Raw genomic sequence first — 14708 nt, forward strand, 5'->3', positions numbered from 1 at the left:
TGCCTACATACTTGAGCACGATCAGAAATGTGCCCAAAGTCAATCATTATGAGCGTCCAGGCTAGGAGAGCACATTTCCCATCAGCAATGACACACTTCGTGTCCATGTATTTGCTGATAGCACAAGGTCAGTCCTGGGCTGTGATCCAAAGCCATCTTCCTAGAAACATTGCATCTTTGGGGGTCACAGGGAACTGCTCAGATGACAGCACAAGAGAAGTTTGGTTTAATGCTGTGATTTTTGTTGGGCTTCTCTCTCTGTTTTTGTCCTAAGGAGCTGTTTGTGTCCTGCTTGTGGAGCTACAGCCCATACGTCCCTGGTGAGGCGATCTGCATCTCCAAGCCCAGGTGTGTGTCTCAGTCCTTGTCCGTTTTCAGTGAAGGTGTGGGACCGCTCCTCCGCAGAGCGTCGTCCGCTCTGACCAGCTTGGAAATGCACAACAGCTCATAGTGCAGGAAGGGGAAATGCATGACATACGTCCCACTGTCTGCTCCCACGCAACGCCTTCCCCGGGGATTTTGTGGGTGACTTCAGACATCTTCCTGCGCCAAGAGCTGGCTGTACCTGATAGGGATGCCCAGGCAGCGGGTTTCTACCTTTCTCGCAGGATGTATTTGCCTTTCCGGTCCAGGTTGCTGCTGAAGTGGATGGAGAACCAGAGGAATGAAGTCAGGATCATCCCGTAAACCTAAAAGGAAATAAATGAGACAGACAAACAATTACATGCTGAACTGATTATAATGCTCCATCTGTGCAAATAAGCGATCATAAGTGTTGCCTGTTAGTCCACTTGGCACTTCTGAATTTATGTATCAGGATGTCATATTTTTCTTAAGAGAGCTGTTTTTCAGTAAAATGGTGAACACCAATTCCAACATGGGAGAAAAAAACCCTCAACACGTGATTAAAGCATCTGATTGGAATTAACACAGTATGGCTCAAACTCGGTCCTAAAAATACCAAGAAAAGAGATGAAACCAGGAAATTCAGATTTCAAATTCCTGCCACAAAACATTCCTCTATGCAAACAAACATATCTCTCTCATAATAGACTTTTGTAAAAATAACACAGGGAGAAAAAACCCCAAACGTCGTGTATCGTTTGGAGTAAAAAACCCAACAAGAAAAAAACCCCAAACCCCACCCCATGCACATGCATGGTTGTGAATGCAGAGGACAGTACACTTCCTCTGTATTATGATATTCTGCCTGGTATATCACCCATCAGGATTTACATAGGCAACATATCAAAGGTAAGGCTGCTGTCGGAAAGATAACAAGGGCTGCAACAATGTGCTCTTTCCTAAAAGTCTGCCTTAACGTGCAAGCGCCTTTGCTTGCGGTTTGATCTGGGGACATGCGTGCATTGTTGGCTGAAGGACAGTGACATCAGAGCAGCTATAGCCCTCATCTCACGCTTCCTTTGCATCCTGCCATCACAATAGCGAACCGTGCAGCGAGATTTCCTCTTGCACGCGCTTCAAAGACAGCTGCCTTATCTGGCTATAGCATCAAGCTGTGAAAAGAGATATATATAATAAAAACACTCCCGCTTTTGTCTGAATATAGCTGCAGTGAAATTCCTCCTATACCTGAGAAAAATTAGAAAGCGACGCCAAATATTCACACATGACTTCTTTACCTTTATAGCCCCTTTTTTTAGGTTAAATTAGGTTTTCCTAATTTACTGCTAGCGGTATAAAATACAAAAGTGTTTGTTCCTCTGGGTTTTGTTTAGATGCAGAAGAGTCTTCTAATCCATAATTGTGCCAAGGCAGACACAAGTAGTAAAACAATCTCCAAATACACATTCAATGAGGAAAGGTCGCTCAATGGGGAGCAGCATGGAGATACCTCAGCAGACCAAACCTCCCTTCATGGTGAAGAAATGAGCCTCCTGGAATGTAGTCTTTTCTGGAGTGCTTCACCACACGTTCAGGGCCCTCGTGTAGAGGTAATTACAGTGATACACCTCTGCCAAGCAGTGGGTGGGCATACGAGCAGATTTGTTTTAATTAGCGGCTCTCTCCAGCTCCGAAGGGACCATCGCCATGCAGCCACAGAGCCCCCTCACCACTGAAGGACACACTCCTCTTGCAGCGTTTCGTTTTTTCTTTTCTCCTCTCCCAAATAAGACCCACAAATTCAGTACAGACCCTATCTACCCAAGCTGTCCTCCAAAGATGATCCTACCCCTCCTCTGCAATATCCTTCTTCAAAGATGGCACCTGGGAGCTCAGGCAATGTGCTCTGCTCCTCTCCTTTGCAGCCTGCTCTCTATGAACCTACGCTTCACCCACCCACTGCCCAAGATGCACCTTACTGGGTTCATTAGTGGTCATTAATAGAATGAGATCTTCCCTTTCTGCACAGCTCTCCATCTCCAGTGCTGGTGCTCAGTAGCTTTCAAGACTTTCCAGCTCCAGCTGCACAAAGTGACTTCCCAGGCTGAGCTGGGAGGCAGTCAGCAAGCGCTGGGCAAGGAGAGGCAGGAAGTTTCCTGAAACATGGAGCTTTTACTGCATCTCCTTTTCCACAATTGCTGCCGGCTTCCCACCTGATCCACAAGCCCTGCGCCAGGCGACATGGCCTCTTGCTTGCAGGAGAAGATGCGCAGGCAAGCCTGGGCAGATGAAATGCAAATGCTGCTGCACCCTGCTCCCTCTGCTCCCCGCTCCCAGCTGCCATGTCTAGTTTGGGCAGAAAAACTGTGCAGCAAGCCTGTTCCTGCAGGAAGACCCCTCTGGCCATCAGCCTGGCCAAGACAAGTCCTGCCCCTTTCTTAATTTCCACAGTGGAGTCTACCACAGCTTGCTTCTCTGCTGCCGGTCTCCAAAATCATCCAAAATCCTAGCTTCTGGAGGCTAATTTAGGATACGCTGGAGCCTGCCTCTTGGGGCCAAAATGCGAAGGAACAGACATAGTTACCGTGAAGCCAATGGTGACACCCAGGAGCATGGAGACGAAGTTCATGTGCTTCTTCAGGAAGTCCTGGATCTCTCGCAGGCAGTCCTGGGAGGAGAGAGACACCTCTTGCAGCATGGCAGCAGCTTGGTGGGGGGCTTTGTCCCCCCAACAGCGCTGCCATGACCCCAAATAGAAATGAAGGCAAGGCGGGGATGCAGCATTGCACAGCTGGGCTGCTCCATGGGCAGCTCTCCTTTTTTCTGCTGCTTGCTGCAACTTGGGAGGACAAACACCTGCAGTATATTTCCTATTACTACAATACACCTACAATTTTCTTGATATGATGCATCTCAGACTGTGGAGGATGCATGTGTGCACAGGTAAGTGTGGTCATGCAAAAGCTTTTTTCTTTCCACCCACTGGAAAATGGAAGGAGGGAAATGAAAAGATGGAAAGGCAGAGCACACCATAATGCTAAATACATTCCCCAAAGATACTAATAAACAGCTCAATTTCACAAGGTGTCGCAAGCATTAATATACATTAGCCTTAAGCATACCAGCAGCCCCACGGAAATCCAGGAGGTGTTAGCCAAGAGAGCCACTTTAAAAATGCAAGAGCATGCCCTTGATGAAGTGATTTGCAGAGCAAGGTAAGAGTGCTCAAAGCCAGGAGTGAATGTAGTGCAGCTACCAAACTCTGCAGTTCCCTGGGTTGCAAAATGCATCCTGCCATCCACCCATCCTGGCTCCCAACCAGAGGAAATGCAAAGCATTAGCGGAGGGGGAATAGAATCACCCATGCGGTGCCCGGTTTTGCTCTGCTCTCCCTTCCTGCTCTTTGAGTTCAACCCTGCTTCAAGATGTGACGGTCCCGGGGGCAGAGCTTTGAAATGCTGCCCCGTGGGCTGACGTGTGCCTGCGCATCACGGCATCCTGTTAGCGCTTGACATCTTTGCTTAACAAAAATGTTTTTGTATAGCTGTAGAAACATGGTTTTGTTTTTCCTAGGGACAACATACATATTGATGCTGGCGGCTTTAGCTACTTCAGCTGATTTGGCTACTCCAGTGGAAGAAAAATAATCATACAATAGATTTGCTCAGAGAGTATGAAGTCTGTGTTGCAGCTTCAGCACAGAAGCAGTCCAATACTGGTGGCTTCTCCATCAACCTCATTGAGATACTGCAAAGAGGAGGAATGAAGTGTACTTGATGAAGCTACTGCTGGGCATCATCATCCTGCTTCATGAGTTTCTCATTTTAATATCTAGCTAATGCCCTGGGAAAAAGGAATTACAGCAAATTCCACACTTGCTGTTAGGGGGACACTTTTTAAGCCTCAGAAACTAGTGACATGTGGAAAAGTCCAACAGTTTTTTTAAGCTCAGATACATGCCCATGATATCTCACACTCTGCATGCACAGGGGATGAGAAGGAAGCTGGAGGGAAGAGACAAGCTGCAAACACAAGCATTTTGAAGGCTTTCTAGAGCTGTGAAGTAAACTGCATCTGCAGGTCCAAGACCTGCTGATCCACCAGGGCTTGTCCAGCAGGTGAGATGCCTCCGTATTGAAACGACAAAACCCCAACAAAACAAACCCCAACCCATAGCAACCCCAAACCATGAAAAAGCCATAATTCTCAGTAACACTTAAACACCAGTGAGGTTTTAACAGTTGGTGAGTAGTGGCACAACCCCACTGTGGGGTGGAAGAAACCTTTCCCTTACCTGTCCCGCATCGCGCACCTGGCCAGGTGGGCACGTCTTGCGCTCGACGTTGGCCGTGTCCCCAAATGGAGAGTGCTTCCCGCAGCACAGGAACTGGAAGAGAGGGAGAGTTCTGCCAGCCGCCAGCCGGGGCTCTCCCCTCACCGCCAGCTGCTGTGGCGGGAGGTGCTGGCGATGGGCCACTCTTCCTCCCTGCTGCCCCAGGCAGGGCTATACAACCAGGGCTGCAAGGAGCGAAGCACATAGGTATGCAATCGACAACTCAGCAATGGAGGTTAAATTCAGAGGAGGTGGATGGATCTGGCCCCAGACTTGCCTGTGCTCCTCCAGGACTGCTGCCTGGGGCTGGGGCCAAGCCCTCCCTCCATGGTCACATCAGCTCTCACAGTGGCTGTTCTGGAAAACCCAGGGATGCACAGACTCCTGTTTCCAGCGCTTGTTGTGGCCTGAGGGGGGTGGTCCCCCTGGAACACCCACTGTGGAGCTGGTTTCCTGTAGCCAGGGTGAACTGGCCAGCTTGGAGCTCTAGCACAAGGAAAAATAAAAAAAAAAAAAAAAAAATAGGAGTAGAAGGACTGTTTCTCCACCAATTAAAGTGGCTAAAATAAGCAACTGATGAAGCTGGGTATTGTGCCTGGTTCTCCTTGCCAAGTGGGACTCTGGGTGCGCTGCTCCACAACCCTGCAGAGCAAGCGCCACCATGCCTGGTCATGGCTCTGAGGGCCACCACCATCATTGCAATGAGAAACATTTGCCCTTTTCTGTGTTTTGAGAAGTACGGATGAAAGCAGCTTCGGAAAGTACTTGTTATGATGATTTAAGAAAACACAGAAGGATAAAGGGAGTTGTGTGGGAGGTGTCTGGAAACAGGTGATTGGAGCTGACCTTCCTGTCCAGCCCTGCTGCGTGCCATGAACTCACTACCCAAACAGGCCCTGCTGCGCGAGGGGACGGCATCTGCTTTACTCAGCGGGGACTCAGGAGTTTCTCACCACAGGGGACATCCTCACTCATCTCCTGTGGCTTTGAGGGCAAGCGTCCTCCCTGTACTCTGGGCAACCACCCTTGCCCACCTACTGAGCTACAGAGAAGTCTCCTGTGCCAACAGCATCCTGGGTGGTAGTTTTTGGGAGCTTGCTATCAGTCTCCAGCATTGCAAGAGGCCACATAGCCTCCAGTAGTCCTCAGTCATAGGCTCAAGAGTAAACAGAAATAAACAAGTCCACATACTTCTGCTGGACAATGTGGAATTCCACCCCTTCTCTCTACCTGACCGGGGACACCAGAGAGGTGTATATCCACTTTCTTGTACCACAGACAGGGAGCACGGCAGAGGGCCTGCTGAGACAGACAATATATATATCAGCTACCCTGTGGAAGCTTTGAAGATCTTGCACCAGAGCAATGCTCAGGTAGGTGGCCCTTTCCCCCTGGTTGGTCAAACCTGGGAAAGGAAGAGTAGGAAGGGAGGAGCAGACTTCACAGCAGGCTGGAGGACTCAGTTCCCAAGGGAAAACGGCATTGTAGCATCCACGAGGCAGAGCACAGGCATCAGCCCCAGCCTGCCGAAACCATCAGGAAGATACCCCAGGGCAAGGTTTTCTGCTAAGGCTGAAAGACAACTTACTGCTTCGTGGATGGCAGTCAGCTCATGCCTCCTGAAGCTGGAGGTGTTCCTCCTCACTTCCTCGTACACAAGATCGTACACATCCATCATGCTGTCTTCCACCTGCAATGAAAGCAGAGATCTGTATGTGCAAAACACCGACCGCAGTCATCTCTGGAGGGAAACATGCTCCTCTCGCATCCCCCCAGAAGCTCTCCCAGGTATAGCAAGACAAGCAGTGCAGCTATTAAACAACCACCATGCAGCAGCAGGAGCTGGTGTACAACCCACCACACAGCAAGGGGCACCTGCGACATGGCAAGTCCCATGAGAGAGGCTGTGCTACTGCATGTGTACCACCTTCTGCTATGTGTGGACCCTTTGGCATCACACCGGGGTATCACCAGCTGATGGCTGGAGCTTTTGGCCAGTTTTGGATTTAGTGTCAAAGAAGAACTCCGGTGCCTGTGACTAGTGTGCCTCCAAGTTCCTCTGCCAGGCACGGATAACACCATCTCCCCATCCTGATGGAGGACTGTGAGGACAGGTACACATGACCATGAGATGCTAAAATACAAAGGTGAGAGGACCTCAGATGGCTGGTGTTATCCCAGTGATGGAGCAGTTCCTCTGAATAGAGCCAAAAAAATAACAGAGTGATTCAGTAGTGAATCAGACCCTAAATATTTACCAAACGCTTGAGAACTCACAGCTTGATAGATCCCAGGCAACTCCCGCTCGAGTTTCAAAGGAAAAAATATGACAATTGCCTTCAGTGCCTGGAGTCAAAACCTTATTTCTTCCTTTCGTTTTCCCTTGCTTCCTCAGCAGCATCAATCCAAGTGGGCCTGCAGGCAGCGCTTGGCTTTCAGGAGGGAAAATCGATCGATGAGACAGATGGAGCGGGTGGCCCCGCGCTCTGGGAACAGAGCCATCTCTCAGCGAGGCTTTTCAGCTCAGTCTTAAGGGGCTACACTTGGAAATTACTCTAGGGGAAAAAACCCCAACACTGTCTGCTCAGGGGTGAAACCGGGGTCATTCAAGGTGATCACAGCCATTACTGCAATATTGCTCTACCCTGCCCGGCTGTCCAAAATGCAAGCAACTAACGAAGGCTGATAACCAGGAACGGGAGAGAGGGCGGTTGAGAAGGTTACTTGTATCTGACTCAGCTCCATGCCACCAGGAACAGAGTTTAAAGGCTCACATCAGAAGATTTTCCACAGCTATCAACATGGCACAGAAGTGGAGGGGCTTGGGGGTTTCTCTGTGTTTATCTGCAGCAAAGCTGCCATCGCCCCAGGACACTCCATCACCCGTCATGGAGCAATCAGTAGGTGAGGCAGGAGCAACCCAGCTTTAATGAAAGAGGTCTGATGACAGATGGGGCACAGATATTCTGAGCCAAGGAAAAAATCTTCTGTAGCAAGGTGCGTGATACTGAGCTGTCCCACACAGGTGAGGAGTGAGGATGCTCATTTTGTCACCCCCGTATATGAGAGTGCATTGAGCAGGATGGGCGCAGCAGTAACACAAGATGTCTAGCAGACTTGTGCACCTTGCTTGCCTTCAACAAACCTTAAACCCCAATAAAAAGGAAAACATCCAAGCTTTTCTAACTTCTTGTGGGCCATGAAATAGCTTTTCAGCCCTCGCAATTAAATAAATGGATTCAATAAAAAGAGCATCCATTTCCACCAAAGAATTGGATTAAGAATAATGAAAAAAGAATACTCTCTTGACCGCCTCTTGTGGCCTCGTGTTGCTGAGGAAGGAAGGAAAAAACAGAGCAGCTGCCTTCTTAACCCAAGAGATTATTACCTTTTGAATATCCCAACCCCAGTCTAAGATGCAGGAATAAAAACTATTTTGTGTTGTGACAACATACGTATGGGTCTTGGTAAGGTAATAGTGCTGCACATGCAATTTTTGCCTTTTCATATTTATCATTAGGCTCAGGATGCTGAGCTTCACTCCAAAAGGCCTAAATTTGGATGACTTAAAAAAAAAAATTAAGAAAGGGTTCAAGCAAGTTGCTAGGTTCAAGCAAGGGTTCAAGGGTTGAAAGCAATCCAGAAGTTTAACTACTTCTAAAGGTCTACTGAACTCTGGGCCAGGAAATGTTGGGACAGGTAGTTTTAAGCCCTCTGCCTTGGCTGGGCACACTCCCCAAAACTTCACAAAAACTGGCAAAAATGCTGCTTTGACTGCAGTGAGTTTTGGGCTGGATCTAGCTGCTTACTTTACAACTGTATTCAACTTAAACCAAGGTAAGATGAGACTTTGTCCAATGATGTTTCATCTGCAAAGACAATCACGGGCGGTCTAGCAGCAAAGCAGGCTCTGACCACGCCACCAGAACCAATTCACTATGCGGGAAAGTCAATGCTCATCAGTGTTTTGTGCTGATAATAAGCCTCAGGGCCCAACTGAAGCTGATGTCCTCCTCAGCATCTTCTCTGGTGGTCATGCTGCACTAAGCAACCTGGGAGGAGGACAGGTGAGCTGCCCAGCTGTTGACAGCTGCTGGCTGCTGCCTGTAGCTGCCTGCAGCAGCTGCCAGACTGGTGATCTCCTGCCGGCTGCATGAAACCATGAGAGGATCAATTTGATCAGGAGAGGTCCTACCTGATGCAGTGGTGCACGGTGCATGTTTGCACCTTCCTCATTATTTTAGGTATCATGCAATAACATTATACATTGAGACTAAGGCTGTTCGAAGGATAAGAGTGGGTAGGAAAGAGCTGAAGGAACAAGATGCCCATAACAAAGCTATGGCAGAAAATTATTCCAACTGTTGGAAACAATAAGGGAAGAAACCACGAACAGTCACCGTTTCACAGCCAGCTCGACTACAGTGATGGTGATGATGATGATGAGGGTAATCTCCAGGTACATAATGACTACTAAAGACTTCAATTGCACCCTATTTCTGAGCTTGCTCGTGAGCTGGCTTCTCAGTTATTTACTGATTTTTTTTTTCATTTTGTCAAACAGCCTCCAAGAACTGAAAGCAAAAGGGATTAAATGGAAAATGTTTCATAGCAATAATTTCCTTTTAGAATGTGTGTCTGGGCAGGCCTAAGAGTACAATTTGCTGATTAGTCATTCTCAGCATTTCTATCTAGCAATTATATCTAGCATTTATATCCAGTGATTATCTGAATATGCTGTTCAGATCCTAGTAAGGGAATATCAAACTACAAAATCATTTTTTAGAGAGTGAATTGACTGTAGTTCCTCCACATCATCTTTCTGTTTTTGCTAGGATCATTTGATTTTGGAGGGGAAAATTGCTGTCTTCATACAACGCAGCAGTTTGTTTTCAAAGATTACTGCAGAGAACTTTCTCATTTAAATATTTCAGAGGTTAAGTATAAAGTACTAAATCTCAATATTTATTGCTGGCTGTTTCCTTCTGTGCAGGAGACCGTGCCACAGAGCATATGAGAGGTCTGATTTAATAAGAGGAGACATACAAGAGCTAACATTTGCACTAACAAACCATCATCTTAGCAACTTTTCTGCCTGGGATGAGGTTATGTTTATACTCAGAGCTGCAGCTAAGCTCTGAAGCACCAGTCACGCATGGCAGCATCTATCCAGCCCAAAATATCATGCTAACACTCATGCATGCCTAGTGATGTAAAAAATAAAACCTAAAAGCATAAGACAGTCACCAGGTGGTTTCATGACCTATCCTTATTTGCAACATGATTTTATCCAGCAGACACAAGTTATCCCTATATTTTCCTTTGATCTGGGACGTAACACAATGAAGTGCTAGACTGCAGCACTGCTTTGTACTCAATTGCCATCCTCAACAGATTTCCATTGCACACACCACTGATGGGCAACTTCGAGTCCATTGCCTCAAAATAATTTTATTTTTCTGTTTCTTACACCAGGGGTTGGAGAAAAAAAAAATTAAAAATAATTAGGGTGCTTTCTCTCACGGTTAAGCAACAGGATGCCGTTTGAGTGGTTATGCTGATACTGTTAATGACATGCTTTAAGAAAACCACAGCTGTGCCCCATCCCTTAACTTAGACAGTAGTTAGCACATAATGAACCAATACAGATGGAGAAGAGAAAGTCTGTCTGGGTTTCTTTTCGAAAGGTCTTACACTCCCCCCACACATAAGCATCATTATGGTGTCATGGTTTAACCCCAGCTGGCAACTAAGCACCACACAGCCGCTTGCTCACTCTCCCTCAGTAGGATGGGGGAGAGAATCAGAAGGGTAAAAGTGAGAAAACTCGTGGGTTGAGATAAAGACAGTTTAACAGGCAAAGCAAAAGCTGTGTGCACAAGCAAAGCAAAACAAGGAATTCGTTCACTACTTCCCATCGGCAGGCAGGTGTTCAGCCATCTCCAGGAAAGCAGGGCTCCGGCACGCGTAATGGTTACTTGGGAAGACAAACGCCATAACTCCGAACATGCCCCCTTCCTTCTTCTTCCCCCAGCTTTATATGCTGAGCATAATGTCATATGGTACGGGATATCCCTTTGGTCAGTTGGGGTCAGCTGTCCCAGCTGTGTCCCCTCCCAGCTTCTTGTGCACCCCCAGCCTGCTCGCTGGTGGGGTGGGTGAGAAGCAGAAAAGGCCTTGACTCTGGGTAAGCACTGCTCAGCAGTAACTAAAACATCCCTGTGTTATCAACACTGTTTCCAGCACAAATCCAAACCATAGCCCCATACTAGCTACTATGAAGAAAATTAACTCTGTCCCAGCCAAAACCACCACAACCTGTAACTGGATTTGGAACAGAAAGATCAGACAAGGAGGTCAGCCTTCAGTTCCTGATCCCTTTGCAAGCCAGAGGTGTCAATGAATCCTCCTCCCGCTGCCAGTGAATATCTGTGCCTAGGCAACCTGAGCTAGTCGCTTAGATGTACATGGGAAAACTAATGTAGACTTGTACCAAGAACAACGGTCTGAAACACACAGTGACCCATCTTTGCAACAGTCATCGGCCAAAAATCCCTCCACAAAGCTGGAGCTCAAGGAGAATATAGTGAAAGGAGATGTCAGGACTGTCTCAAAGACAAGTCCACCTTTCTCCTTTCTGCTTAACAGGAACGCTCTTGACATGGCAGAGGAGGAAGAGAAGCATGGCAAGCAGAAGGAGGATCCTCTTCTCCTGTGGCCTTTCGTGCCTTTGCGGTACCAAACTGAGCACACGTGCTGCAGCCTCAGAAGAAACTGCAACCTCAGCACTTCATGTTCTTTCAGGGTCGCCAAGAAGTATGTACTTACTAGCGTCTCTCAGAAATAATCGCTTCAGCGGCAGCTACCACAGACTCCCTCGCTTAGCTATAAACTGCAAGTTAGTTAAGATGTGAAACTGGAATAAAGTGGTTAACTCACTCGAAATCCTTCCTTGCTCCAGTAAGAAAAACACTTCTGCATTTTTCTATCTCCATCTTCCCCTTCCTCCCCAGCGCGCAGAAATGCATGTGTTCACAGCATGTCAGAAGTGGGGGGGTGGGCAGATGCAATTGCTTGGGTTTGGATAAAGCAATGATGTAACTGCAGCGAAACAGAGGAGGGAAAACTGCTCTAGCTTAGTTGTGCTTTAGCCAGGTTGCAGAGCAACTCCCACCACGTGGATTAAGCACATGGTAAGATGGGCTCTCCCTGCCCCATGCTCAACCAGGCCATCATTGCCATATCTAACACAGTCATTACAACTTGCTGCAGCCTTCTATTTCCTTCATGGCATGTCAGCTCCCCTCCTCTCCAGCCTTCCTCAAGCCAATCAATCCCAGCTGCAGAAATCCAGCCAGTGCTGCAAACCAGGGCGGCCTTTGAGGCCCCCTGTGAAAAATTGCACAATATAAGAAGGTGCTGCCTTCTGCCCCCTCTGACTGCTGGTGGTCACTGGAGACCACTGATGCGAGAAGATCCAGATGAGACTTTTAGCTAGATGGTTTTCACCTTTTCTTTCCAATATCTATATATAGATATAGATTTTATACCTATATCTATCTAGCTAAAAAAAAAATATATATATGCACTTCCCCACACTTTCTGGTATCGCCAGAGGACCAGGCAAACCCTGACCATCTTTTGGTCTATCACTAAGGGAATACACAGAAGGAGAGAGAGCAAAAACCATTGTGGAACAAAAAATTCAGGAAAGGTGAAGCCTTACAAAACTGTTTCTCTCCGATCCCAGCGCTTCCATCAGGTCCTTGCACAAAACATTTAAAACAGGAGAAAGTGCTGAGCTGTTACACTGCTCACGTCCTCCTCATTTCCCATCTCCACGTCCCAAAACAACAGCAAAAGCCTAACTGTATAGGCGCTATACATTCCGCTCAGCCAGCAGGCAGAGGGACATCAGAACCTCATTCTCAGCCAAGCCATAAACCCCCGAAGCCACCTCTGTGCTACTCAGATGCAGCCAGGCAGAGCACCAGATGCTTTACAGGGAAGCGCAGAAAACCCAGGCAGGCAGTTAATAAACACCAAGTTTTTTCCCTAAATCCTCCAGATTGGGGCTGCACTCCCTGTGAGTGACACCAGCCTCAGTGTATCAAGGTCCTCTTGGTTTTTTGGGTCATTTTTTTTGTTGTTGTTTGCTTTTTGTTTGATTGGTTTTTTTAAACAAATGTTAAGCATTTCAGTCCATTTTATAACAGAACTGCAAAACCAACAGGCTGCCCACAACGGCCTTTTGTGCTCCCATCATTCAAGACACACAGCCCAGCAATTTATGAACCTCCTAACATCATGGTCAAATTATCTCAGTCATCCCCGCTCTCTCGCCCGTAGTACTAGAAACCAGTGCCAAGCAAGACTGCTTCCCAACAGAAAGTATTGAAAAACATTGAAAACAGTTTTAGCTTAAAAAAAGTTGTATCAGCAGTAGAGCTAGCCCCAGTGCAGCACTGTCACCTCCAAGCTGGCGGTGGCTGCCCCGCTGCGGTGAGCATCCTACAGCCACGTGAAGGTTGGATGCGTGACAGTGACGGTGACCATCCGAGTGGCCTCAGGGACCACAGCTGATGCTGCTGGAGAAGGGAGCTCCAGCTAATGCTCTGCCATGGAAAGCAGCAGAAACAGGGCCGCACGGGTTCAGCGTCAGGGCAGCGATAAATTATAAACTCCATGAGTGCGAATGCCTGTGTGGCAACTCAGACAAAGGAGAGCAGTGTCTCGCTGGGGGGAGTGGGCCATTATTGTGTGATGAGAACATAAACACTAGGAAAGAGTCACAATATTTAAAAGCACTAAGGAAGGGGGAGGGTTTTTCCCCCTTTTTTGTTTTTCCCATGGACTTCAGGGACTGGGAAAAGCTCGGTGCTTACCTTACAGTGATTGTGCCTGGCTGAATAACAGCAAGAGCAGGGAGGACATCAGATTATTCACAGTGTTTTCACAGCCAAATCACTGCTTTTTGAAAATGCTCTTGAAAGACCCCTGTGAGTGGCTACAATCCTGATCCAGCCCCACTGAATCAAAAACCCAAAGGAAACTACCTTTATGCTTCAGGTCTGGTTTCAGAAAGCACCTGAACACACCTTCAGCTTGTGTTTAAGTCCCATTAAAATCTCTAGGACTTAAGCCTGCATTTAAGCATTGCCTTCAGATGAAACGGACCGAACCCTGTAAGAGTTTGCCCCAACATGCACCAGTGGCAGTGGTGACAGACACAAGCACACCCTGGAAAAACCACAGACTTGGTTTGCCACTACAAGGACCTCTACAATCCCACTTAAGAAATTACCTGGGAAGTGCAGGGTCACTCCTTGCATACCTGCAGAAACAAGAAATGCACATGCATGTGCTGGTTTTGTGCACGCAAAGACAGGATTTGTGTCCTGGAGACCCAGGCAATGCTGTGCCTGGCTTTGCAAAGGTGCTGATTGGGAGGAAGACCCACAGACAGGAGAAGACCAGTGCTGATCCCATATGCAGGGGAGCAGGGAAGCTGCTCTTTTCAAGAACGGGCCCCAGGCATAGCAATGTTTGTTATTTAACAAACAGCTGCAACTGTTAATTCCAGGTTTGCACCCCAGGCCCTGTTAGAAAATCACCATCTCAAAAGATACCACCTTGCTCACTAACAAAGCATAAAAGACTACATTTCCTCTTCCCAGCACGAGGAGGGGAGAGCAAACAGTTCCTCTGAAGGAAGTTGCAAGCAGAGCAAGACTGCAGGAGAACCAGAGCGTGCATGGGTGGCTTGTGTTCCTTGCCCATAAAAAGCTAAATCCTCACGTTTATTCTCCAAGTACAAGCAGTGCAACGCAAAGAGGCTAATGCCTTTCTACACATGTGGAGACGAAAGCCACTGGTGAAACCTCCTTTTGAAATCACCCAGCATCCTGAGAAACCATTTGATAATTAAGAGATTGCCATATCATTGCAGCCAGTGCAAATCCAAGCGAGCTCTTCATCTAAAGGACATGGGAAATCTGGCCTTTACGCCAGAAGTATGGGTAACTATTTG

General features: G+C 47.5%; 1 protein-coding gene across 1 annotated transcript in view; it reads right to left on the reverse strand.

Annotated features, from left to right (window-relative positions):
- Nucleotides 1-593: 593 nt before the first annotated feature.
- The window catches only part of TSPAN32 (tetraspanin 32), a 31221-nt gene continuing 17106 nt past the window's right edge, over nt 594-14708 (reverse strand). Inside the window, exons 5-8 of the mRNA XM_050898313.1 lie at nt 6267-6368; nt 4640-4732; nt 2930-3013; nt 594-689 (exon numbers count right to left, since the gene is read on the reverse strand). Of these exons, the coding sequence (XP_050754270.1) occupies nt 594-689; nt 2930-3013; nt 4640-4732; nt 6267-6368 (375 nt within the window). The remainder of the gene's footprint in view (nt 690-2929; nt 3014-4639; nt 4733-6266; nt 6369-14708) is intronic.

This window comes from Gymnogyps californianus, chromosome 5, assembly GCF_018139145.2.
Source record: "Gymnogyps californianus isolate 813 chromosome 5, ASM1813914v2, whole genome shotgun sequence".
NCBI lineage: Eukaryota > Metazoa > Chordata > Aves > Accipitriformes > Cathartidae > Gymnogyps > Gymnogyps californianus.